Source organism: Chenopodium quinoa, unplaced genomic scaffold, assembly GCF_001683475.1.
Source record: "Chenopodium quinoa cultivar QQ74 unplaced genomic scaffold, ASM168347v1, whole genome shotgun sequence".
Lineage (NCBI taxonomy): Eukaryota > Viridiplantae > Streptophyta > Magnoliopsida > Caryophyllales > Amaranthaceae > Chenopodium > Chenopodium quinoa.
In genome coordinates this window covers 3,539,403-3,563,543 of record NW_018744268.1, presented here as the reverse complement: position 1 = coordinate 3,563,543, position 24,141 = coordinate 3,539,403, and the positions used below count along the sequence as shown (strand labels likewise).

Genomic DNA, 24,141 nt, shown 5'->3' with positions numbered 1-24,141 from the left:
GTAAGCTCAATAATATATTTACGCATAATTGACATTATGTTATGTAACTGTTTGAGGAGCTGAGGCAATGCATATCACTTTCATGTTGTATTTTGCAACCCTGTGTTGGTTTATAATGCTTTGAAATTACTACAATCACAACATTGTTTAAAAAGGCGCTCAGCTCTTCTGTCACACTTTTTTTTTTTGGATTCATTGTGTTGCAAAAAGGGAGTATCAGACTTATCTGTATAGTAAAAAATTAGTTATTGAGAGTTAGACAGATAGAAGAGAGTTAAGAACTGAGATGGGAATGTAATGATAAGTTGGTACATCAACTAGACTTTATTTTTTAACTATTTAAATTATTGTTGTTTTTTTTTTTTTTTTCATTTATGTATTTGGGATAGCCATAGTAGAAATGGAGTAATTTGTCTTTCATTTCTGCAGGACCTGATGGTGGCAATCCTGAACTTCATGATGTCGATGCTCCCCCAATGTCTCATATAGTTGTTTGTAAAACTGTGATGGCTACAAATTTGGATTCGAAAGATGAGTGTCATGGTAAGTTTAACAATTTTGTTGCACATCACTGAAAATACACTATACTTCATGAAGCCCCCATCTCAATTTCATGTTGATTTTGGCAACAATATATATATATATATATATATATATATATATATATATATATATATATATATATATATATATAATTTAGATTTATTTATTTTTCATACAAAAAATTAATTGCTACTCTTTTAAGTATGTTGCTAAAAGCCGGTAAAGGATCAGACTTAATTGTTGAGTATTGAGATTTTTGATTTTCTACCGGAAGTAAGAATATTAAGAAAAAGAGAGACTACTAGGAGTCTAGGATAGTTAATAAGAAGTAAAACTAATGATAAGCTTTTAATTTAGCTTTAAAATCGAGTTTTTTTATAAGGCATAATAGAATTGGAGTAATATTTCTTTTTCAGGCCCTGATGGTGGCAATGCTGAACTTGATGGTGTTGATGCTCCTACAGCTTCTCCTGCTGACGGTTTTGAATCTGTGGCTGCATCAGGTTTGGAGTCGAAAGAAGAATGTAATGGTAAGTTCAACAATTTAGTTACACGACACTAAAAATACACTCTATACTTGAGACTACTAGGATGGTAAATGAGAAGTATAACTAATAATGATAAGCTTTTAATTTAGCTTGAAAATCGATTTTTTTTACAATGCATAATAGAATTGGAGTAATTTTTCTTTTTCAGGCCCCGATGGTGGCAATGTTGAACTTGATGGTGTTGATGCTCCTACAGCTTCTCATGCTGACGGTTTTGAATATGTGGCTGCATCAGGTTTGGAGTCGAAAGAAGAATATAATGGTAAGTTCAAAAATTTAGTTACACTACACTAAGAATACACTCTGTACTTGAGACTACTAGGATGGTAAATGAGAAGTAAAACTAATAATGATAATTTTTTAATTTAGCTTGAAAATCGATTTTTTTTACAAGGCTTAATAGAATTGGAGTAATTTTTCTTTTTCAGGCCCCGATGGTGGCAATGCTGAACTTGCTGGTGTTGATGCTCCTAAAGCTTCTCATGCTGACGGTGTTGAATCTGTGGCTGCATCAGGTTTGGGGTCGAAAGAAGAATGTAATGGTAAGTTCAACAATTTAGTTACACGGCACTAAAAATACACTCTATACTTGAGACTACTAGGATGGTAAATGAGAAGTAAAACTAATGATAAGCATTTAATTTAACTTCAAAATCGATTTATTTTTATAAGAATTGGAGTAATTTTTCTTTTCCAGGCCCCGGTGGTGGCAATGTTGAACTTGCTAGTGTTGATGCTCCTACAGCTTCTCATGCTGACGGTTTTGAATCTGTGGCTGCATCAGGTTTGGAGTCGAAAGAAGAATGTAATGGTAAGTTCAACAATTTAGTTACACGGCACTAAAAATACACTCTATAATTGAGACTACTAGGATGGTAATTGAGAAGTAAAACTAATGATGAGCATTTAATTTAACTTGAAATTCGATTTATTTTATAAGGTATAATAGAATTGGAGAAAATTTTCTTTTTCGGCCCTGATGGTCGCAATGCTGAGCTTGATTGTGCTGATGCTCCTACAGCTTCTCATGCTGACGGTTTTGAATCTGTGGCTGCATCAGGTTTGGAGTCAAAAGAAGAATGTAATGGTAGGTTCAACAATTTAGTTACGCGACACTAAATATGTATTCTGTACTTGAGACTACTAGGATGGTAAATGAGAAGTAAAACTAATGATAAGCTTTTAATTTAGCATTAAATTTGATTTCTTTAATTAGGCATAATAGAATTGGAGTAATTTTATATTTCAGGCCCTGATGGTGGCAATGCTGAACTTGATGGTGTTGATGCTCCTACAGCTTCTCATGCTGACAGTTTTGAATCTGTGGCTGCTTCAGGTTTGGAGTTGAAAGAAGAATGTAACGGTAAGTTCAACAATTTAGTTACATGAACTAAAAATACACTCTACACTTGAGGCAATGTGTGTCACTTTCATGTTGCTTTTGGCAACACTTGGTTAGTTTATCTTGCTCTAACATCATTGCAGTGTTTAAAAAGGCATCTAGTTTTTCATTCATTTATTTATAATAAGGCATCTAGGTTTGGAGTCAAAAGAAGAATGTAATGGTAATTTCAACAATATAGAATATGCACAAATTATAACTCAACACCTACAAAACAAGTACTAGTCTGGCAATGAAATAATCATATGTGCATATTCTCATAGTCGAATGTGCATAATGTTTACATAGAACATGCATAATTTATTTTAAAAAATGTTGATATATTCTGGTAGAGAAAAGAACAAGAGTATGTCAATTAAAAGTGCACGTTGAGTAGTGAAAATTTGGGGATAAAATTGGTGGAGCTTGATTAGAGGGAGCTATGGAGATCAACCCTCAAAGTTCTATAATCCGACGATATTCAGTATAGTGGTGAGGAAGATGAAGTAAACAAAATATTATTTTATTTTTAATATCAGCCGTTAGATTGTTTCATATGAATGGCTAAGATCCCTTCTCATCTTTCTCATTTTCTACTAAAGGTGCATTATTTTCTTTTGACCCTGTACTTTATTTCAACTTTCTAGGCAAACGAAAATTTATGCACTTGTGCACAAAAAATATGCGCAATGAATTTCGGTCAAATTTTGTTTACACATTTTGTTCAAATATTATGCTCATTGAGTGAAAATTTATGCACAAAAAATCCTTCTCATTTTTAGAAACTTCTCCTTTGACCCTAAATTTAGAACATGTGAGTAAAAATTTAGAAAATTTGATTTATGAAATTTAGAACATGTGAGTCAATTTAACACCTGATATAGAATAAAAAACACGTGAGTAAAAATTTAGAATATAAGAGTAAAAATTAGAAGATACGAGTAAAAATTAGAACATATGCTTTAAAATCTAGAACATATGATTAAAAATCTTAGAACCCATGATTTAAAACTTAGAACATATAAGTTCAAATTTTGGAACAATTTATTTAAAATTTATTACATTTGATACAACTAATTTATGGTAGAACATGTGACTAATAATTTAGAGGATCTGATTTAATTTAGAACACCTGAGTATTAAATTTGAACACTCAGATTTTAAATTTAGAATATATGAGAAAATTTAGAACATAATAAGTGTTCTCACATAACAAAAGGGCTCACATCTAAAGGTGGGGTTCTCATGAGAGTCGTGTGATTTGTTTTTTGGCAGTACCTGATGGTGGCAATGATGAACTTCATGATGTTGATGCTCCTACAGATTCTCGTGCCAACATTGAAAATTTGGCAGCTTCAATTTTGGGATCGACAGAAGTGTGTCATGGTAAGTTCAATAATTTTATTATGCGTCACTGAACACTTGTGTAGTTGAGTCAGTCTATATTTCTTTCTTGTTGGTTTTGGCAAGCCTTGGTTGGTTTATGCTCTTAAATTTTGCAGCAGTGTTTAAAAAGCATATAGCTTTTCTTGTACACTTATTTTATTCATAAATTTATTGCGATTCTCTTTAATTAATTGCAACAAGGCATTGAAGACTTTACTGTAGGGTGAAAAATTGATTTATTGAGAGAATAAACAGAAGAGTGTGTTACGAATGATAGAGAATAATTTAAGATATGAGAAGGAATAATAATGATAAGTTCGTTTTTTTTTTTTTTTTTTTTTTTTTTTTTTTTTTTTTTTTTGGGTTAGCCGTAATAGAAGTGGAGTATTTTCTCTTCCGTTTCTGCAGGACCTGATGGTGGCACTATTGAACTTCATGATGTTGATGCTTTTCCAGCTTCTCAGGCTATTGGTTTTGAAACTGTGGCAGCTTCAAATTTGGAGTCAAAAGAAGAGTCTGAAGGTAAGTTCAACAACTTGGTTACTTATTACTGAAAATTCACTCTATACTGCAGGCAGTCCATATCACTTTCATGTTAATAGTGCAACACTAGGTGTTTTATTGCTTTGAAATTACAAACATCATAGCTTTTAAATATGCACACTTTTTTTGTTTAGATGTTTATGCATGAGTTTTCTTTTTTGTTTATATATATATAAAAATATTATATGGGAGTCTTTTTGAATGAGTTGCCGCAAAAAGGTACTGAAGGATCAGACATCTACAGTTAGAAATCGAGTGATTGAGTGATAAACAGAAATAAGAGTGTTTTGAACAAGAGGGATTATTGGGATAATAAATGAGAAATAAATGTAGTAAAAAGTTGGTACTTTAAAGTAATTTTTTTCCCTTTTTGTAGGACCAGATGGTGGCCATGATGAAGTTGGTGGTGCTAATGTTCATTCAGCTTCTCATGATGTTTGTTTTGAACCTGTGGAAGCTTCAAGTTTGGAGTCAAAAGAAGAGTGTCATGGTAAGTTCAACATTTTAGCTACATGTCATCGAAACATTCTGTACTTGAGGAGTTAAGGCAATCCATATTATTTTCACGTTGCTTTTGGCAACACGGGGTTACTCTATATTCCTTTGAAATTACAATGACCACATCATTGTGTAAAAAGGGGTGCGCGCACACCCACATATATTTATGTTAAGTGGAACTCTTCAATGATTTGCAATAAGGCGCTGAAGGATCAGTCCTACCGTACAGTAAAAAACAGAGTGATTGAGGTTTAAACAGAAGCAAGAGAGTTATGCACGAGGGAGATTACTTTGGGATAAAAAATGAGAAGGAAAAGTAATGATAAGTTGGAGCTTTAACTGGTGTTTTTTATTTATATTTTTTATGGATAGCCATAAGAGTAGAGTAATTTGAGTTTCCTTTCTGCAGGATCTGATGGTGGCAATGCTAAACTTCATGATGTCGATGCTCCTACAGCTTCTCCTGTTGTCGGTATTCAAACTGTGGCAGCTTCAAGTTTGGACTCAAAAGAGGGGTGTCATGGTAAGTTCAACAATTTATTGCCGCATCACTGAAATTACAACCCTCGCAAATGTGCTTAAAAGGGGCACAGCTTTACACACACACACACACATACATACAAACAAACCTAGTATTGTCAAGCAATTCCCTGTAACATATGCTAGCATAACAATAAGTTAAGTTTTTATGCTTGAAATTATTATTGAATCCTCTTTAACAAAACATATTTTTCTTTATCATATTAACAAAGAATGTAGTTTATTGGATAAGAATAGTGTTGAAAATTGAGGTTGGGTGTTCGAGCCTTGTACAAAACCTTTTATCTGATTTTTGAGTAATGGAAAGCATGAAGTGAAGAAGAGAGGGCCATGTGGAATATGAACATCCTTTGGGATGCTTTTTAATATCTACAGTGTAGATTAATGTCGCTTCAATGAGTTGCAAAATGGCACTGAAGGATCCCTATCACCTCAATCAGTCTTGACTCTTGAGCCTTTCTGTACATTACATCACAAGAGATGCTGAACATGGAGATACCTTTTTAATTTTGGCTGTTTTTCATGTCCTTCAGGGTGTGATGATGGAAATGCTGAACATGATATCAGTGATATATGTAAAGTTTCTGACACTCCAACAACCTCAACTTTGGTATCAACTGATAATGAACCATGTCATGGTATGTCCAACAATATATTCTGTTTTTTAGCTTTCAAAATTGCCACAATCCTCAGTTTGGGCTAATAATATATTCTGTATGAAATGTTGCTTCTATATGTTTAGGGCCTGATGATGGCAAGGCTGATGGTGTTCCAACGGCATCGTGTGCGGTTGATACCGATACTGCAGCAGCATCAACTCCGGAATAAAAAAAGAGAGCGCCATGGTATATTTTGCTGATATTAACCCAGCATCACTAACACTTTGTTTGGATAGCAAAGAAGGAAGGAAAAGAAGGGGAGGGAAAATGGAGGAAGGGAAGGGAAAAGAAAGGGAGGGGGAGGTGAGCTCCATTTTCCCTCTAAATCTCTCCAATTTTGGAGAGATTATGGTTATTAAAGAGAGAGGGAAAATTGATCCCTCCCTCTCCTTCCCCTTCCTTCCCCCAATCTTTTACCCAAACAAGAGATTTTGTCCCCCTCCATTTCTCTTCTCTTCTTTTCCTTCCATTTCTTCTTATCCAAACAAAGTGTAAATTTGTGTTAGAATTTCCTAGTCACACTTTTGCATGCTGTGTTTGTATTATTATTACTGTCTTGTTTGTTTGTTACTACTGAAAAGCTATAAGATATACTTTATTATGCCAACATCTGCTTATTTGCTTTACCAAGATATATGTTTGTTAATTTTGTAGGGAGTGATGATGAAAATACTGAGCATGAGTTGATGATGCTTCTATATCTTTTGGTTGTTTGATATTACAACAGCTTCAGCTCGAGATAACAGTGATGCTATGTTTGTTTAGTTTTAGTTGAGCACCCTAAACAATTGCCATTTTTCATCAATGCTATTCCATTGAGACTTGGTGTAAATAGATAATTTTTATGTGACTTACATGCTTCATCAATGTATCTAAAGCTTTTCTACTACTGGGTTAACATTTACGCTTCTGGTTCAAAATTACGTGATTATTGTGGCTACGCTGCCTGAGGGGCTTGTGTTCAATTCGCTTAGCATAGTCCCATTTGTCTCAATTAGGTAGGGATCACTAAGCATGATGTGAGGTGGGATGATGAAGGGGATATAAATAATAACCACCATGCCTTAAGAAAGATCTCACACCCTTTACATTAACCGGAGGTGGAAGCTTTTCAGTAACTTTAATCTTCGCTTTGTCCACCTCTATACCTTTGTGGGAGATCTTGTGACCAAGGATAATGCCTTCCTCAACCATGAAATGATATTTATCCCAATTTAAAACCAAATTCACTTTCTCACATCGAGCCAAACACTTCTCAAGACTCTCAAGACAAGCTTCAACAAATGAAACACTACCTACTGAATAATCATCCATAAACACCTCCATTTCCTCATTCAACATATCTTTGAATATGATCATACATCGTTAGAAAGTGACGGGGGCGTTGCAAAGCCCAAATGACATTCTCCTAAGGCAAAAGTTCTATATGGAAAAGTAAAAGTTGTTTTCTAAGTGAATAAGAATTTGGAAAAACCTAGAATAGCCATCAAGAAAACAATAATACTTATACCTTGCTAGTCTTTCAAGCATTTGGTCAATGAAGGGAAGGGAAAAATGATCCTTTTTGGTGGATGTGTTTAGATGTCGATAGTTTATACACATTCGTCATCCCATGACCGTCCTTGTAGGAATGAGCTCACCTCTCTCATTCTTTAAAACGGTCATGCCTCTTTTCTTTGGGACAACGTGGAATGGGGAGCCCATCTAGAGTTAGAGATGGGGAAAATGATTTCCGCATCCAATAGCTTAGTGATTTCCGTCTTGACTACCTCCCCCATTTGACGGTGTAGCTTCCGTTGCCTTTCAATGCTAGGTGATTTGGTGTGTATATAAGGTTGGGCTTATACCTTTGAGGTCATTAATTGTATAACCCAAAGCACCTTGGTGCCTTCTCAAAACACCACATAACTCTTTAGCTTGACTCTCACTCAAGGAAGAGCTAATAATAAAGGGAAAAGTAGAGATGGGCCCCAAAAATTTATACCTAAGGTGTGATGGTAGAGGTTTGAGCTCTACTATGGGACACCTTTACCTTCCTATATTGAGGCCGCTTGCAATGCATCTTGGCTTGAGATTCCCATGCAAATATGATCATCACCCTCTTCCATGCTTTCATCAATGATTCTCTTAAAGAATGCCATTTATTTGCCATGCTCACCTATCTTATCTTATTCGACAAAACACACTCAAGTGAATCATTAGACGTGAGAAAGTGCTCATGCATGAAATTCACAATATTATCTAAAATTTCAACTCTCATGCAATTTGCAAGTGAAGAAGGAGGATGTTTCACGCTTTCATTCAAATCAAATTCAATAACCTCTTCTCCAACTTTGAGGGAAATCTTAGCACTTTTAACATCAACAATGGCACCTGAGGTAGCAAGAAAAGGTCTACCAAGTATGATAGGAATGTTGACATCCTCATCCCTCAAAGGAACATCCCCCTACCTTACCTTTTAGAAATTTAATTGATCTATCAGCTAATTAAAAGGTAATGTTGGTAGGCAAAAGTTTCTCTAACTCAAGTCTTTGATAAACAACAAGATTAAGAAAGAGATTAATACCTTTGGCATAAGGCTAACACTAGTTCCTAGGTCACACAAGACATTATAAATGTTCATCTTGTAGATAGCACACGGGAAGTAGTGTTGTCAAATTTCAAACCGAAACCGTTTAACTACCCGATATAAACCAACCCAGATGAGAACCAAACCGATTAAAAACCGTTTTTTTTGAAACCGAAAACTGACTCGAACCGTATGTGAATGAACCTGAAACCGAACCGATCCGAATAACGTTACACCGTATAAGAACCGAACCTGTTAATGAACCGAACTAGTTCTAAACCGAACTGAAATCAAACCGAACCGAAAAAGAACTGAACTGCTTCTAACCCGAAATTGCTTTCAACCCAAAACCGTTTGAACCGGGATAAAAATCGTTTACACTGAACCGTTAACAACCCGCGACCCGTTAGCACCGAACTGTATATAAACCGAACCGTTTATAAACCGAACCGCTTTCAAACCGAATCCAAACGATTAGCAAGTACCATCAAATTTCAAACAAAACTATTTAACTGCTCGAATCCAAACGACTCGATAAACAATCGATTTTTTGATACCGAAAATCGACCCGAACCGTAATTTAGTAAACTCGAAATGGAACCGATCCGAATAACGTTAAACCATAGAAGAACCAAACCAGTTATAAACCGAACTGAAAAAGAACCGAACCAATTATAAACTGAACCGAAAAAGAACCGAGCTAGTTATAAACTGAACCAAAAAAGAACCGAACTGTGTCTAATCCAAACTGTTTCCAAACCAAAATTGTTTGAACCGGGATAAAAACCGTTTACACCGAACAGTGAACAAACTGAACTCGTCTGCACCGAACCGTTTACTACCCGGACTGTTTACAACCCGAACCGAATTAAAATCGCTCAAGAATAAACCGAAACCGAATCGAACCGATAACTATTTAATCGAACTGAAACCGACCCGCGAGACACTTTAATCGATTTCAAACCGACCCGATATAAGACTGAACCAATTTCTAACCGAACCGAACCTGAATTGTCAAACTGTTTTGACAGTGCTACAAGGGATAGAAAAGTTTCTGGGGTCCTTCAATTTAGGCGGTATTTTGTTCATAATGATTGCACTACAATTCTCGGTCAACCTAACCGTTTTTGCCACATCACAAGTCCTTTTTCCACTCAAGATGTCCTTAAGGAATTTTGCATAATTTGGCATTTGATTAATGACATCTGTAAATGGAAGGGTAAGATGAAGTTGTGTAATCATCTCTATGAATTTGCCAAATTGTTCATCTAATTTGTGCCATATGAACTTTTGGGGATATGGAAGCTTTGGTTTGACAACTTCTCTGTCTTTCTCTTTATCTTTTTCAATTGGTTTTTTGGGTTTTGGTGAGTCTAACCCACCACGGAAAGAAACTCGAGCCAAGATCACACTTACAATTATTATAATCATAGAGAATAATTAACTTAAACAATAAGATTAAGAAAGAGATTTTGAAATCTCTTAGCCCCGCTCACACGAGGACCTCCAACGAAGTCCACCTGCAACCCGAGCACCGAAAATGGTCTATTGCTTAGGAGTTAGATAAGCCCTACCTAAACTCGATTAATTAATTGTGTTCAAAGGTTTTCACAATGGTGATGCTTTTTTCAACACTTACTCTAGTGCTTTTCCCAATACCCCAAGTTGGGTATTTATAGGGAAATGCAAGAGTGAGAAAAGTTCACCAATCAATGTGGGAGATTTGAATTTTCCATTTTATTTTAACTCAAAAATAAAATTAATAATCAAGCTACTAATAAATCAACAAGTGGCAAGCTCACAAGAGAGGTTAGGTGAGGACCATTTGGAGAAGGGAGGACCAAACTTGCTCCCCACTCCTCTCCCATAGCAGGCCAACACACCACCCTCAAGCCAATTACTTTACGCCACATGGCACCCCACCACTGGGCACCAAGGCACCAAGGTGGGCTGCCAGCCACTGCTTTGCTCCTTCGGCCCTACAGGCCATGCACCAAGTGTGCGGGCTGCTATGGCCAACTGCTACGCACATGGTGCGGGTTGCTAGCTGGCTAGGCTAGCCAAGGTGCGCTAGCACACATTGCTAGCTATCTTGCTAGGTCGTATGCCCCTACCACTCGGGCATTACGATGCTAGGGGTATATTAGTAATTTTGTTGATTTATTAGTAATTTTCTTGTCTCGTCTTTTATTATTTTTGACTCAGCTTCTGACGCTCGGTTTCTTTTCGACATCTAATTGTTAATTGCTCGGGCGACTCGTTAATTTCTTCCGAATTAATTCGTCGCGTTGGTTTTTTAGTTGCTTGGGTGTGATCCGAAGGGTTCAGTCAAGATTAAGTTGTAATATTAATTCTACATTAATATTACTGATCGAAAGCGGCTTCCACCCTGGAATTTCGATCACTTGACGTCACTGAATAATTAGTTTTCTAATAATTTTGAACCCTCTATCGGAAGAATACTCTTGTTCGAAGGACACCATTCCTTTCAAGTTTCTCACCTACATCCTCATTAAAAAGGGATTTTTTCTTCCTCATCCTAAACTAAAACCACCTTACGACTCTCCTAAGCCTCACTCTTCCTAGGCACACCATTCTCAAGGATCCTACCATTCCTTGTCACTATGACATTTATCGGTCTCTTGAGATCTAAACCTTGAGAAGGTAGAGAGTGCTTGAATGCTATTTCAAAACATTGGCTAAGTTAGATACTTAGAGACATTTCCTGGAATTACTCTAGGAAAGAAGAAAGGAATAGCAAAAAAAAAAAAAAAAAAAAAAAAAAAAGGGAACTACATGGCCTCCCTAAGTTAGATACTTTTGGACTTGGTTTTGAACCAACTCTAGAGGATCTTAAGCGAGCCCGAGAAAAGGGTAATGCACGGAGAAAAACTCGCACCCAGAAAAAGAGCAATTCCAATGGATCATTATCTTCTTACTCTAAATGGACAATTCATAAGAGAGGAAGAAGATTATCCATGCTACAAATTTCTTGAACCATTTGTCAAAGATGAAATATGACAACTTAGTTTCGAAATTTTCTTAGATTGCAACTTTCTAGATGAGATCTCAACTCCTATCCACAGGGAGCAAGCACCTCCATGCTTTGACTTTAATTTCACGGGTCTCCTCTTCAAATACAAAAAGAATGATCCTAAGTGCGTCGACGACAACTCTGCTCTCATCCAAAAAGTATTACAGAGTGAAAACTTTGATCCCTCCAAGATTATCACTCCGGCAGAAGGATTAGTTCAAGGATAACGAAAGACTGTAAAGGTGACTACACCTAGTGGAAAGAGAATCTCCATCACTACAGGACAAGGACTTATGTTTAAGGAGTCCAAATCATTTGAGTTCTGAGTCTAAATTTGAGTCTTCTGTCATCGAGTCTTCTAAGACTCTTATAGTTTCACCTCCTTTTATTTCCCCTAGTTTAGCACCTACTCCTGGATAGTTAGTAGTCAAGTCCCAACAAACGTTTCTCTTTTTGATGTAATTTTTTTAGAATTTAATAATATGTCTTCTTCTGCTTACTCCTCGTGTCACTCCCTTACCCAAGATGACGAGCATTGCTATACTAACAATGAAAATGATAAAGAAATAATAAAACCAATGGAAACACTTGAGAATAAAACACCGATAATTGAAGAAACTGAAACTATTAACATCTCAAAAGATTCGACTATTAAAAGAGAAGTTAAAATTTGTTTAACTCTTAATCAAGAAGAAAGAGCTGATTTAATTAATCTACTAAAAGAATTTATCGATGTTTTCGCCTGGTCATGCGAAGGTATGCCAGGAATAAATAAAGAAATTACTTAACACATGTAGGGAACATTTCAAGCATCCCATACTTGAGCCCCACTGTGATCATACACTTAAGTATGGTGGCGTCCAAAGGGAAGGAAGCTAGAGCAAAAGAGTCACCAACAAGTTTTAGGAACTTGTAAACCATTCACAGGGTGAAGGTTGCACCCCTTCACAATCCATGAGATCGCTAACTCCATAGTGGTTTGGAACCATGAGTGGATATTCGGGGATGAAGGAATCCAACCTTAAAGAAATTGAACCTGCCCTAAAAATAGGCCTTAACTGTATTCTTCTCATATTCATGTGAGCTTTCTGACTAACATACAATCAATATATTAATCTTAAACCTGATTAATCTATGTTGGTTGAATATTAATGCACAAACAAATCTATTATTGGTGATCACTTGAATTATAATCATATTAGCCAAAACAAGATTATTAATTATCTTATTAAGCATGATTACAAGTACAAATCCCGTTTAAACCTGCAAGAGAGGGCGTGATCAAGCAACAACAATAATATATAATATCAAGCAACATAATAATATTGATACAACAAATCATTATCATAACAATAATATTCTTATCAAAGCGTAATATTAGCAAGATCCTATGCATGCATAATACTAACAAGATTAATAACAAATCCTATCATGTCACTAAATATAAAGATCCAAGTTTTATCCCTAACATGATAGAAGAAATAGGAAGCAACCTAAACACGATAATATAAATCAATAAAATAACATCCTAACATGATACTAGGAATTAATATAATATAAACATGCTTTTTAAAGATATAGAGCAATAAAACAACTTAGTTTGTAGCCTCTTATCTCTTTCTAATAACAAAACACACACGTTAGGAACTTCATGGAAAATATTAAATCAAACAATGAATTTAAATAATTGAAATAGGAATTTGGGACCAAACCCTCAGAAATTATCAACCTTTCATGTCTAGGGCGAAGACAATTTCGAGCTTGGCTACGTGCATCTAAAACTCGTGAACGCGATATTTTTTTTATGAAAAAGGGAAGACTAAGAAAGAGGGAGAAAGAATAAGCTTCTAACTTAAGAGAGAGAATAATAGAATATTGTTGATGATTGTGAATGAATAAAAACGGCGAAATACGACCCTATTTATAGGAAAAATAGCTCGAAAATGATCAGAAAAAAACCGAATCCTATCAGGTATAAAACTGCCCATGTTGCAGAACGATAGGGTCTAGCGTGATGAGACAACCCTTTGCTATGCGACAGGCTTGTCGTGACGCGCTAGCGTTGTCATTTTGCGATGGTTCACGCGTTTTCTAAACACCAGTACGGTATTCTTAATCTAATTAAATTCGATTAATAACGCCCGTACTTATCTTTAAAAACCATATTTAATCTTTGTAAAACACTTGTTTTAATCCAAATAGAATTTTTTATTTTCATAAAAGAAACAATTATTAATCCTAATCTCATTAGAACTCAAAATAACCATTCTAGATAATTGTAGAAGATTAAAATCAATCCTAATAACTTTAGGAACATTAATTAATGGGCTATCCACTAGATCATTGGGCCATAAAACCATTTCAGGCCCAATTTAGTATTTTGGTCATAACTTCCTCATTATTCATTGGAATTGGGCTTATAATATATCATTGGAAATATCTTTTCGAGCCCAATCCAACTACACTATTATTGGACCCTTATCATGGACCAAACTAAATTGGACTGGACATTTTCAATAATAGATTACATGTTCAAAAACAGAAAGAAGAGTTATTTTTATTAAAACAACTGTATCACAAGACTTTTCATACTTTCACTTCGTTCGATAATCAAATGTCGTGAAAGGCACTCATCACTGAGTTTGGTTTTTGGGGAGACACAATTAGGTGTCTACAACACACTACACCATTAATTCCAAGAATGAAGCATGCAAAACAAAAGTTGTGTCGAATAAAACTCAACGTAGCTCTTAAGATAAAAGAAGTACAAAAGCAAATAACCGCATGTTTTATAAGTATCCAAATACCCCGAATGTATCGCCCACATGATACCAATTCCCAAGAAAGATTGTAGGGTAAGTGTAATACCCCATATTTTTAATGTATTTGATACATTATTTATTTATTTGTAAAATATAATTTTGGGTCAAATTATTTTAATTATGAGATTTAAATAATACAAGGTTTAATTTTTTGGGTAACTAATTATTCAATCCGAATATAGTCCATCTACATAATAAACCCAATCATTTTTTTTTAGTTTTTTATTTTTTTATTTTTAACATTTGGGTTACCTATTCTATTAAAGTCCACAACTTTTATAAAACCCAACCCTTATTTGAACCCTTGTGGGTCAAATATTCCATAACTCTAGCCCATTATTTTCTAAGCCCAAACCTACCCTATACTCTCTACTCTATAAATAACTCAAAACCCCAAAATTTCCCCCACATAAAAGAGGCTCAAAGAAATCAGATTGCACAAAGTAAGTACTTCATTTTATGTTTTTTCTTTTCTTTATTTTTTTTTCTTTTTTTTTCTTTTCTTTCTTTTTCTTATTCTTTCCTTTGTTTTTTTTCTTGATGTTGTGCGTGGGAATTGGACGTGAGGTCTAACATTTGCTGCCACCTCATGCCGGCTGCTGCCACGTCACCAACCACCTCGTCGGGCGACCCCCTCTCGTCGGCGACCCGTGACCAACCCGACCACCCACTGTGATCTCCTTCTCTCTCCTCCTTGTTTTTAATTTAATTTATGTATTATATGTATTTTGGGTATTGATTTTAATTGTCTAAACATGATTAGTATGTTTTATAATTATGTTTTGATGATTAAAGATTGTAAATTTTATATTATAAAGTCTTTTATTTTCAGATTTTATAAAGTACTAAAAGTTAGGGTTTTAATTTAGTAAAGACTTGATTTTTAGGGTTCTTGTATAAATTAATGTTTGACTTTTATACATTCAATGTTTCTATGGATAATTTAAGTATAAAGTGATAAGTGTCATTTATGGCACTCATAGGGTAGTCTTTTAGGATGATTTCATCCCTTTTTCATGCTTTCTTATCTTATTTGTGGTCATTTTCCCTTTAGTCCCTCTCTTTCCTTCTTTCTTTGTGTTTTTCGTGTTATCTTCGTGTTTTCCTTTTATTTGACCCTTTTCCCCTTTTATTCCTTTCCTTTGTTTGCTCTTGTAGGTACCTAGGAGTTGTCTTTGCAAAGGGATCAAGATGAGCTATATTGACTAAGCAAGGAGGAAGCAATCTGCTCAGAGAGGGCTTGGAGAGGGCTCAAAGAGGGCTTAGAGAGGGCATCATCCCTCTCCAGGTTGCCGCGGGCGCGGGGTGTGTTGCATCAAATTAGCCAAAATCGACAAGGAACTCTCCGCGGGCTGGCCGCGGGCGCGGGTAGACTGGAGAGAGCGCTCCAGATTAGAGAGACCACGGGCCTTTGATTACTCTTTGGGACCAAGGGATTCACCGCGACCTTGCCGCGGGCGCGGTGGCTTTTGCCGCGTGCGCGGGCTAGAAGACCTGCGGGCGCGGGTCTTGCCCAGACAACCCGCGGAGTTTGTTATGGGTTCCGTACCCATTTCCCCGCGGGCGCGGGATTCCTTAGAGAGGGCGCGGGGAACCTGTTTTCCTTCTTTGCCTACAAATACACTTGTAATTCCTTTTTGAAAACTAACTTTTAGATAATTTTCATTAGCTTACTTTTAGAGAGAGAAGTTAGAGAGAAGTTCTTGGATTTGGATTTGTATTTCAACATTGGTTCAATTGTGCTTGGATTTCTTCTTCAATCATTAATATTAGTGAGAATCTCTTATTTTAGTTCATCTTTTTTCTTGTTTGTTTTAGATTCATGTTTGATTGTTTGATTTCCTTAGATTTGAATTTGATATTGTAGTTGATAATTTTTTCTCTTGATTTTGATTTAGAATGATGATCAATGCAATTTCTAGTGATTTATTCTTGATTTACACCATGATTATTGAGTAGATTAGTTTCTAGGGAGAAGGGGAAGCATGCTTGATTGAAAATTTGTGCTAGTTGATGATCATTGATTGATTGAATTGTTGCAATTAAGTTGGTTGACATAGTTTTGCATGTGATTAATTAGATTAGGAGTGATCAACCTATAGGATTAATCTAGATTGCATTGCAATTCTTAATGACATGAACAATCAATTTGAGAATTGTTTTAATTGATTGAGTTTGATTGTGAATTTCCTTGATTAGCATTCATTGTGACCCCTAGCTTGGCCTCTGGAGATAGCTCTTGAATTCTTTTGATTGCTACTATTGTTTGTCCTTTGCAATGCTTGAATCAATTGAATGAACTATCAATTAGCATGATTATTGAACTTGCATGTGGAACCTATATCCCTAGTGTTTAGTTTCTTGAATTACTTGATTAATTTAGCTTTGTTACCATAGTACCAACCATTTTCTCACTACAATCTTCGAAGTAGCTTGACTTAGGCTATAGTTAATACCTACTCACTCCTTTGGGTTCGACCCTATACTTGCCTTATACTTGTATTATGTTTGTTTAGGCTGTTATAAATTGTGTTTGATCTAGGGATAGACAATTGGCGACACGTTTATTCCTCTATTAAAATGGCGCCGTTGCCGGGGAGTGATATTGGTGCTTAGCTTTAGTTGTTGAGTCTACTTCACTTTAATTGAAAAAAATACAAAAAGATTTTGTTTCTTAAGGCTACATTTGTAGCCGTGTTACTAATATTTTCATTGAGTTTTGCATGCATAGAGCTCGTGATCGATCCATTGTGCCTTTTGACCCGGAAATCGAAAGGACTCTCTCAAGGAGAAGAATTGCTAGTCGATCCTTGGAGTTTATTTCCTCAAGCGAAGAAGGATTTGAAGAAGAACTAAGCATGGGAGAACAACCAAGAGCTTCTTTGAAAGAATTGGGAATTCCCGGTGCGTACAAGTTTGAGAGTGGAATTGCTCCACCTATAACACCGGCGAATGATTTCGAAATTAGGCCGGATACGATCGCCTTGATCGAGAGGAGACAATATAGCGGAGCTAAGAATGAGAGTCCGTTGAACAATCTCAAGGAGTTCGAAAAGTATTGCAATACTATCAAAGTAAACAGAGTTTCTCAAGAGTTCATCCGACTAAAGTTGTTTCCCTTTTTTCTCATAGGCCGGGCCTTGGAGTGGTTGGATAACGAGGTAAAGCCAAACTCCCTAAGAACATGGGACGAAGTCACCAAGGAATTCTTGTCCCGGTTTTACCCACAAAAGAAAACAGCGGAGGCTAGAGCTTTGATTCAAGGGTTCAAGCAAAGACCTAATGAAAGCCTTTACGAAGCATGGGAGAGATATAAAGAGTACCAAAGGGAGTGTCCCCACCAAAAAATTCCAACCTATCAAGTCATTCAAATTTTCTATGGTGGCCTAAGTCCTCAAGGAAAATCATGCCTTGATGGGGGAGCCGGAGGTTCCATTATGAATAGGACGGAGGAAGAAGTGGTGGACATTATTGAGGATGTGGTGAAATACTATAGAGATTGGCAAGTTGGTGAGAGGGACTTAAATAGAAAGAGTGGCTCTTCGGTGTACTCTATAGACCATCTAAATGCGATCAACAACCTATCCTCATAAATGACAAACTTGGGAAAAGAAATGACCGCAATCAAGGCCAAATTGGAAAGCTCCACTTCTTCTCAAGCTTCAAATCTTCCTTCCCAATTTAAGGGGAGAGGTACTCTTTCTAACTCTCGACCCCCTCCCTCCTCAAATAATATGCCTATTGGTTGCTTGTTTTGTGATGCATGTGGATCTTATGATCATGACTCTTGTAATTGCCCTCATGCTTCTCCGGAATGTGGTGATGATTTTGATAACAATAAGAGTGAGCATATGAACTATGTGTCAAATAAAAATGTGCAAAGGTTTGATAATCAAAGGGGTCAATGGAATAGGAATTACCAAAACCAAGGTAATTTTGACAACTATAACCAAGGTGGTGGTTATAGGAACCAAGGGAACCAAGGTTCTCGTTGTAACTATAACAATCAAGGTTATAGTAGTCAAAATCAAAACAAAAATTATGGTAATCAAAACCAAAGTTATGGAATTCATAACCAAGGTAAGGGAAACCATAATCAAGATTATAATCAAAATCAAAATAGGGGTAATTGGAACAATCAAGGTAGGGGCAATTTTCAAAATAATTCTCAAAGAGGTCCCCCGCCCGGATTTGTTCCAACGACTCAAGGTGAAAATTCCTATTCACAACCTTCTTCTTCTAGGACTAATGTGGAGGAAATAATTGAAAATCAAACCAATTTGTTGAATACATACATGGCCGTTAGTGACAAGAAATTCAATGAGATGATGACCCATAATAAAATGCTCGAAAACCAAATTTCTCAACTTGCTAATGCTGTGAAAGACCAAGAAAGCCCTTCTTCTTTACCCTCACAAGGCCTAGATCCCAAGAAACCCGTGAATGCTATTGTTACAAGGAGTGGTAAGATTCTTGAGGAGAGATTGCCTAGGAAGAGTGAAGACAAGGAGGTCCCCAAGGAAGCTTTGGTTGAGAATGAGGGAGATAGAGTATCTTTAGATGAGGTTGTGGTTGAGGCACCTAGAGAGGTGAGAGTGGAGAAAGAGATTGTGAAACCCAAGCTCCCTTATCCCCAAAAATTCATGAGACACAAATTGGATGAGCAATTTGGGAGATTTATTGATATGCTCAAACAACTTCACCTTTCTCTACCTTTCACCGATGTGATCAACCAAATGCCCAACTACGCCAAATTCCTCAAAGACATTTTGAGTGGGCAAAAGACTTGTGATTTTGTGGAGACTATCAACTTGACTGAGAATTGTAGTGCGATCATCATGAACAAAATTCCACCCAAGTTGAAAGACCTCGGAAACTTCTCTATGCCTTGTGCTATTAACAAGATGCAAATTGATAATGCCCTATGTAACTTAGGAGCTAGTGTAAGCCTAATGCCATATTCGGATTATCAAATACTTGATCTAGGGGAACTCTTACCTTCCAACATTACCTTGCAACTAGCCGATAGGTCAATCAAGTTTCCAAAAGGTAAAGTGGAAGATGTTCCATTGAGGGTTGAGAAGTTTGTGATCCCGGTGGATTTTGTTGTACTTGAAATGGATGAAGATGCTACCATTACTATCATTCTAGGTAGACCCTTTCTTGCTACCTCGGGTGCTATGATAGATGTCAAGAGTGTAAAGATTTCTCTTAAGGTAGGAGATGAGGTCATAGAATTCGATTTGAATGAAAGCATGAAATATTCATGTTCTTCTCTAGAAAATTGCATGATGATTGAATCTCTTGATCATGTTGTGTCTTCAATGCATGAACACTGAACACTTGCTCACCTCTAACCATGCTCTTGTTTTTGTTGAACAAAGGTAAGGTAGGTGCGCCATGCAAGGAGATGGCATTGTATGAAGAATTGCTTAATGGAAGCATGGAGGAAGTGGATGAACAAATGTGCTTGAAGATCTCAAGCCATGAAGCTTTGCAAGTGGCCGCAAAAAAAGAAGGTAAAGTTGTGCCTATGGTAGAGCTCAAACCTCTACCATCACACCTTAGGTATGAATTCTTAGGCCCAAATTCCACTTACCCCGTAATTGTTAGTGCATCCTTGAGTGAAAGCCAAGCTTAAGCGTTATGTTGTGTCTTGAGAAAGCACCAAGGTGATTTGGGCTATACTATTGATGATCTTAAGGGTATAAGCCCCGCTTTGTGTACACACCACATAACTCTTGAGGAAGGAACCCTTCCTTCTATTGAACGACAAAGAAAGCTACACCCTTAAATGGGAGAGGTGGTGAAAAAAAAATCACCAAGCTTTTGGATGCGAGAATCATATTCCCCATCTCAAGCTCTAAGTGGGTCTCTCCCGTTCATGTCGTTCCTAAGAAGGGGGGTATGACCGTAGTCAAGAATGAGAGAGGTGAGCTCATTCCGACTAGGACGGTCACCGGTTGGAGGATGTGTATAGACTATAGACGTCTAAATACATCCACCAAGAAGGATCACTTTCCCCTTCCATTCATTGATCAAATGTTAGAGACACTAACAAGGCACAAGTTCTATTGTTTCCTTGATGGCTATTCGGGATTTTTCCAAATCCCAATCCACCCCGATGATCAAGAGAAGACAACATTCATATGCCCCTATGGGACCTTTGCTTATAGGAGAATGCCTTTTGGCCTTTGTAATGCCCCCGCAACTTTCCAAAGGTGCATGATGAGCATTTTTGGAGACATGTTGGAGGAAGAAATGGAGGTGTTTATGGATGATTTCTCCGTAGGTGGGGTTTCATTTGAAGAGTGCCTTGTGAATCTTGAGAAATGTTTGGCAAGGTGTGTGAAGGTTAATCTTGTCTTGAATTGGGAGAAGTGCCACTTTATGGTTGAGGAAGGAATAGTGCTTGGACACAAAATCTCTCATAAAGGAATAGAGGTGGATAAGGCCAAGATCGAGGTTATTGAGAATCTTCCACCTCCGGTGAATGTAAAGGGAGTGAGATTATTTTTGGGACATGCGGGCTTCTATAGAAGATTCATCAAGGATTTCTCACTCATTGCCAAGCCCCTTAATGATCTTCTTCAAAAAGATATTGATTTTGTCTTTGATGGTAAGTGCTTGGAGACATTTAATAGGTTGAAGGAGGCCCTAATCTCTACCCCCATTGTTCTAGCCCCAAGATGGGATCTACCCTTTGAATTGATGTGTGATGCTAGTTATTGGGCAATTGGAGGTGTTTTGGGAAAACGTGTGGACAAGAAGCTTCATGTGATTTACTATATGTCCAAGACACTAAATGGGGCCCAAAATAATTACACAACAACGGAAAAAGAATTCTTGGCCATTGTTCACTATTTTGATAAATTCTGGTGTTATTTTTTGGGTTCCAAGACCATTGTCTTCACGGATCATGCGGCTCTCAAGTATCTCTTTGCTAAGAAAGAGTCCAAGCCAAGGTTGATTCGTTGGGTGCTTGAAATACAAACTTTTGAAATAGAGATTAGGGATAAGAAGGGTACGGAAAATGTTGTAGCGGACCATCTTTCTCGCCTTGAGGGTGATCAAATTCATGATGATGGTTTACCAATTGAAGATAGAATGCTTGATGATGTCTTGTATGCCATTAAGGTAAAGGAGCTCCCATGGTATGCCGATTTGGTAAATTTTCTAACATGTGGGGAGATTCCACCTTCTTTCTCCAAGAACCAACGAAATAAGCTCAAGAGGGAGGCAAGACATTACTTGTGGGATGGTCCCATTTTGTATAAACGAGGGGTTGATGGCTTGCTTAGGCATTTTGTTCCAAATGAAGAGGTGCCTAGTGTTCTAAAGATGTGCCATTCGGATCCTAGTGGTGGTCATATGGGTGTTTCCAAAACCGCTACTAAGGTTCTTCAATGTGGTTTGTGGTGGCCACATCTATTCAAGGATTCATGGGTCTTCGTCAAGTCATGTGACCGATGTCAAAGAGTTGGGAATATATCCAAGCGAAATGAGATGCCTCAACAAACTATCCTTGAGTTGGAGGTGTTCAATGTATGGGGGATTGACTTCATGGGACCATTCCCATCTTCATATGGGAATCAATTCATACTTGTGGCTGTGGAATATGTTTCTAAGTGGGTTGAGGCCATTTCTTCCCCAACAAATGACCACAAAGTAGTGTTGAAGTTGTTAAAAAAAATCATCTTCCCAAGGTTTGGTGTGCCTAAGGCTGTGATAAGCGACAACGGTTCTCATTTTGTTCACAATGCCTTCCAAAAGATGTTGAGGAAACATGGGGTTCATCAACGCTTTGGCCTTCCATATCATCCTCAAACGAGTGGCCAAGTCGAGGTCTCAAATCTTCAAATAAAGCTTATTCTTGAGAATATGGTTGCAAGGAATAGAAAGGATTGGTCGGACAAGTTGGATGATGCTCTTTGGGCCTATAGAACGACTTTCAAGACACCTGTTGGCACCACTCCATATCGCCTTGTCTATGGCAAATCATGCCATTTCCCGATGGAGCTTGAACACCGTGCTTTGTGGGCAATCAAGAAGATAAACTTTGATTTAGAAAGTGCGGGGGAGAAAAGGTGGTTGGATATTCATGAGCTAGAGGAGCTTAGACTTGATGCTTACAATTTTTCTAGCACCTACAAAGCTCATTCCAAGGAAGCTCATGACAAGCTTATTGAGAAGAAAGAGTTTTGTTTTGGTAATAAAATCCTCCTCTACAATTCAAGAATGAAGTTGTTTCCTGGAAAGCTCATGTCAAGATAGAGTGGCCCTTTCTTAGTGAAAGATATTTTTGCTAATGGTGCCGTGGAGATTTCTCCCTTGTATTCCTCATCTTCTTTTAAGGTTAATGGTCATCGGCTCAAGAGATATTTTGATGGAGTGTTTGTTGGTCTTATTCACAAAATGATTCTTTTTAAGCCACCTTGAATGGGTGGTAAACGTCAAGCTAACAACGTTAAACAAAAGCGCTTACGGGAGGCAACCCGGATTCTCACCTCTATTCTCTTTTCTTTCCTTTCTTTTATTTTTCTTTGTTGATTTTTGCTCTTACCTTTCCTTGTGTTTTTGGTTTGTTTTGTAGGTTGCCTTCATTCATCAACTATGGACTTAATGTGTTTGATAAGGATCGCTAAAGGAGAATTTGGAGTGTAGGGGAGAGGGCACCCCGCTGGCTTGGAGAGGCCTCGGGTGGCCTAGCATTAAAAGAGGGAAAAACCGATCAGGAACTTCCCGAGGTCTCTCTGCGGTTTCCCCGCGGGCGCGGGTGTCTTAGAGAGGCCGCGGGGAGAATTGGAGAGGGCGCAACATATTTTGTCAAAAAAGGATCAGGAACTCTCCGCGGTTGCCCCGCGGGCGCGACAACTTTGGAGAGGGCGCGACCCCCTGTTAAAGAAAAAATTCGATTTATTTTTCAGTTTGGGCCTGCGATTGCCCCGTGGTCTCTCCACGGGCGCGGGGATGTCCGGAGAGGGCGCGGCTTGCTGGGTTACATGAGGGCCGGTTTGCTCCTCTCTCTCTCCCTCCTCTCTTATTTTTCATTTCCCCCTTATTTTTCCCCTTTCTCTCTCTTCCTCCTCTCAAACCCTAACCCCAAATTCATCATTCTCACTCTAATTCATACAATTCTTCCTTGTTTTCACTCAACTTTCCATCACAATTTCCATCATACTCCATTTTCATCAAGATTAGTCTCTTTTCTCGTGGTTTATCGAGAAATTCGAGTCCTTGAAGCAATTTTGAGCTTTGTTTGAGTCTTCAATCTTGGTATATTTCTAACCTTTGTTTTATTTTTGTCAATTTCAATTGATTATTATACATTGGTTTTGGTTTGCCTTGATTAAGCATGATTATGATGTTTGTGGTTGTTTGTATGGTGGTTTTGGAATTGTTTTGAGTGATTTATGCTTGTTTTTGAGATGGATTGTTAATGTTGTTGGTTGTTTTTTGGATTTTTGGTTGTTTTGTTGCTTGTAACAGGTACTTTGTAGTTTGTGGTGGTTTTAGGTGGTATTGTGACGGTGGTTTGAAAAATTGGTGGTGGTGTTGGTGTTGATTTTGGGTGATATTGTAGTTTCTTGTGTTGGTTGAACTTGTGACTATGGAATT

General features: G+C 37.3%; 2 protein-coding genes across 27 annotated transcripts in view; both read left to right on the top strand.

The window, feature by feature from the left end:
* Positions 1-7,038, top strand: part of LOC110694885 (chromatin structure-remodeling complex protein SYD-like) — a 39,069-nt gene extending 32,031 nt beyond the window's left edge. For 13 of the 26 annotated variants that reach the window (XM_021872089.1, XM_021872070.1, XM_021872080.1 and 10 more), the window contains 14 exons: positions 430-543; positions 960-1,073; positions 1,240-1,353; positions 1,520-1,633; positions 1,789-1,902; positions 2,032-2,178; positions 2,341-2,454; positions 3,748-3,858; positions 4,267-4,380; positions 4,778-4,891; positions 5,309-5,422; positions 5,973-6,077; positions 6,182-6,284; positions 6,753-7,038. In XM_021872089.1, the coding sequence (XP_021727781.1) occupies positions 430-543; positions 960-1,073; positions 1,240-1,353; positions 1,520-1,633; positions 1,789-1,902; positions 2,032-2,178; positions 2,341-2,454; positions 3,748-3,858; positions 4,267-4,380; positions 4,778-4,891; positions 5,309-5,422; positions 5,973-6,077; positions 6,182-6,267 (1,475 nt within the window). In that variant the 3' untranslated portion in view covers positions 6,268-6,284; positions 6,753-7,038. Of the gene's footprint in view, positions 1-429; positions 544-959; positions 1,074-1,239; positions 1,354-1,519; positions 1,634-1,788; positions 1,903-2,031; positions 2,179-2,340; positions 2,455-2,629; positions 2,734-3,747; positions 3,859-4,266; positions 4,381-4,777; positions 4,892-5,308; positions 5,423-5,972; positions 6,078-6,181; positions 6,285-6,752 lie in introns of those variants that run through there. The other 13 variants (XM_021872067.1, XM_021872065.1, XM_021872078.1 and 10 more) reach the window with 13 other exon arrangements.
* Positions 7,039-18,818: 11,780 nt separating this feature from the next.
* LOC110694849 lies at positions 18,819-19,862 on the top strand. The gene has a single exon (XM_021872012.1). The coding sequence runs from the start codon at positions 18,819-18,821 to the stop codon at positions 19,860-19,862; it is 1,044 nt and encodes a 347-aa protein (XP_021727704.1).
* Positions 19,863-24,141: the final 4,279 nt, after the last annotated feature.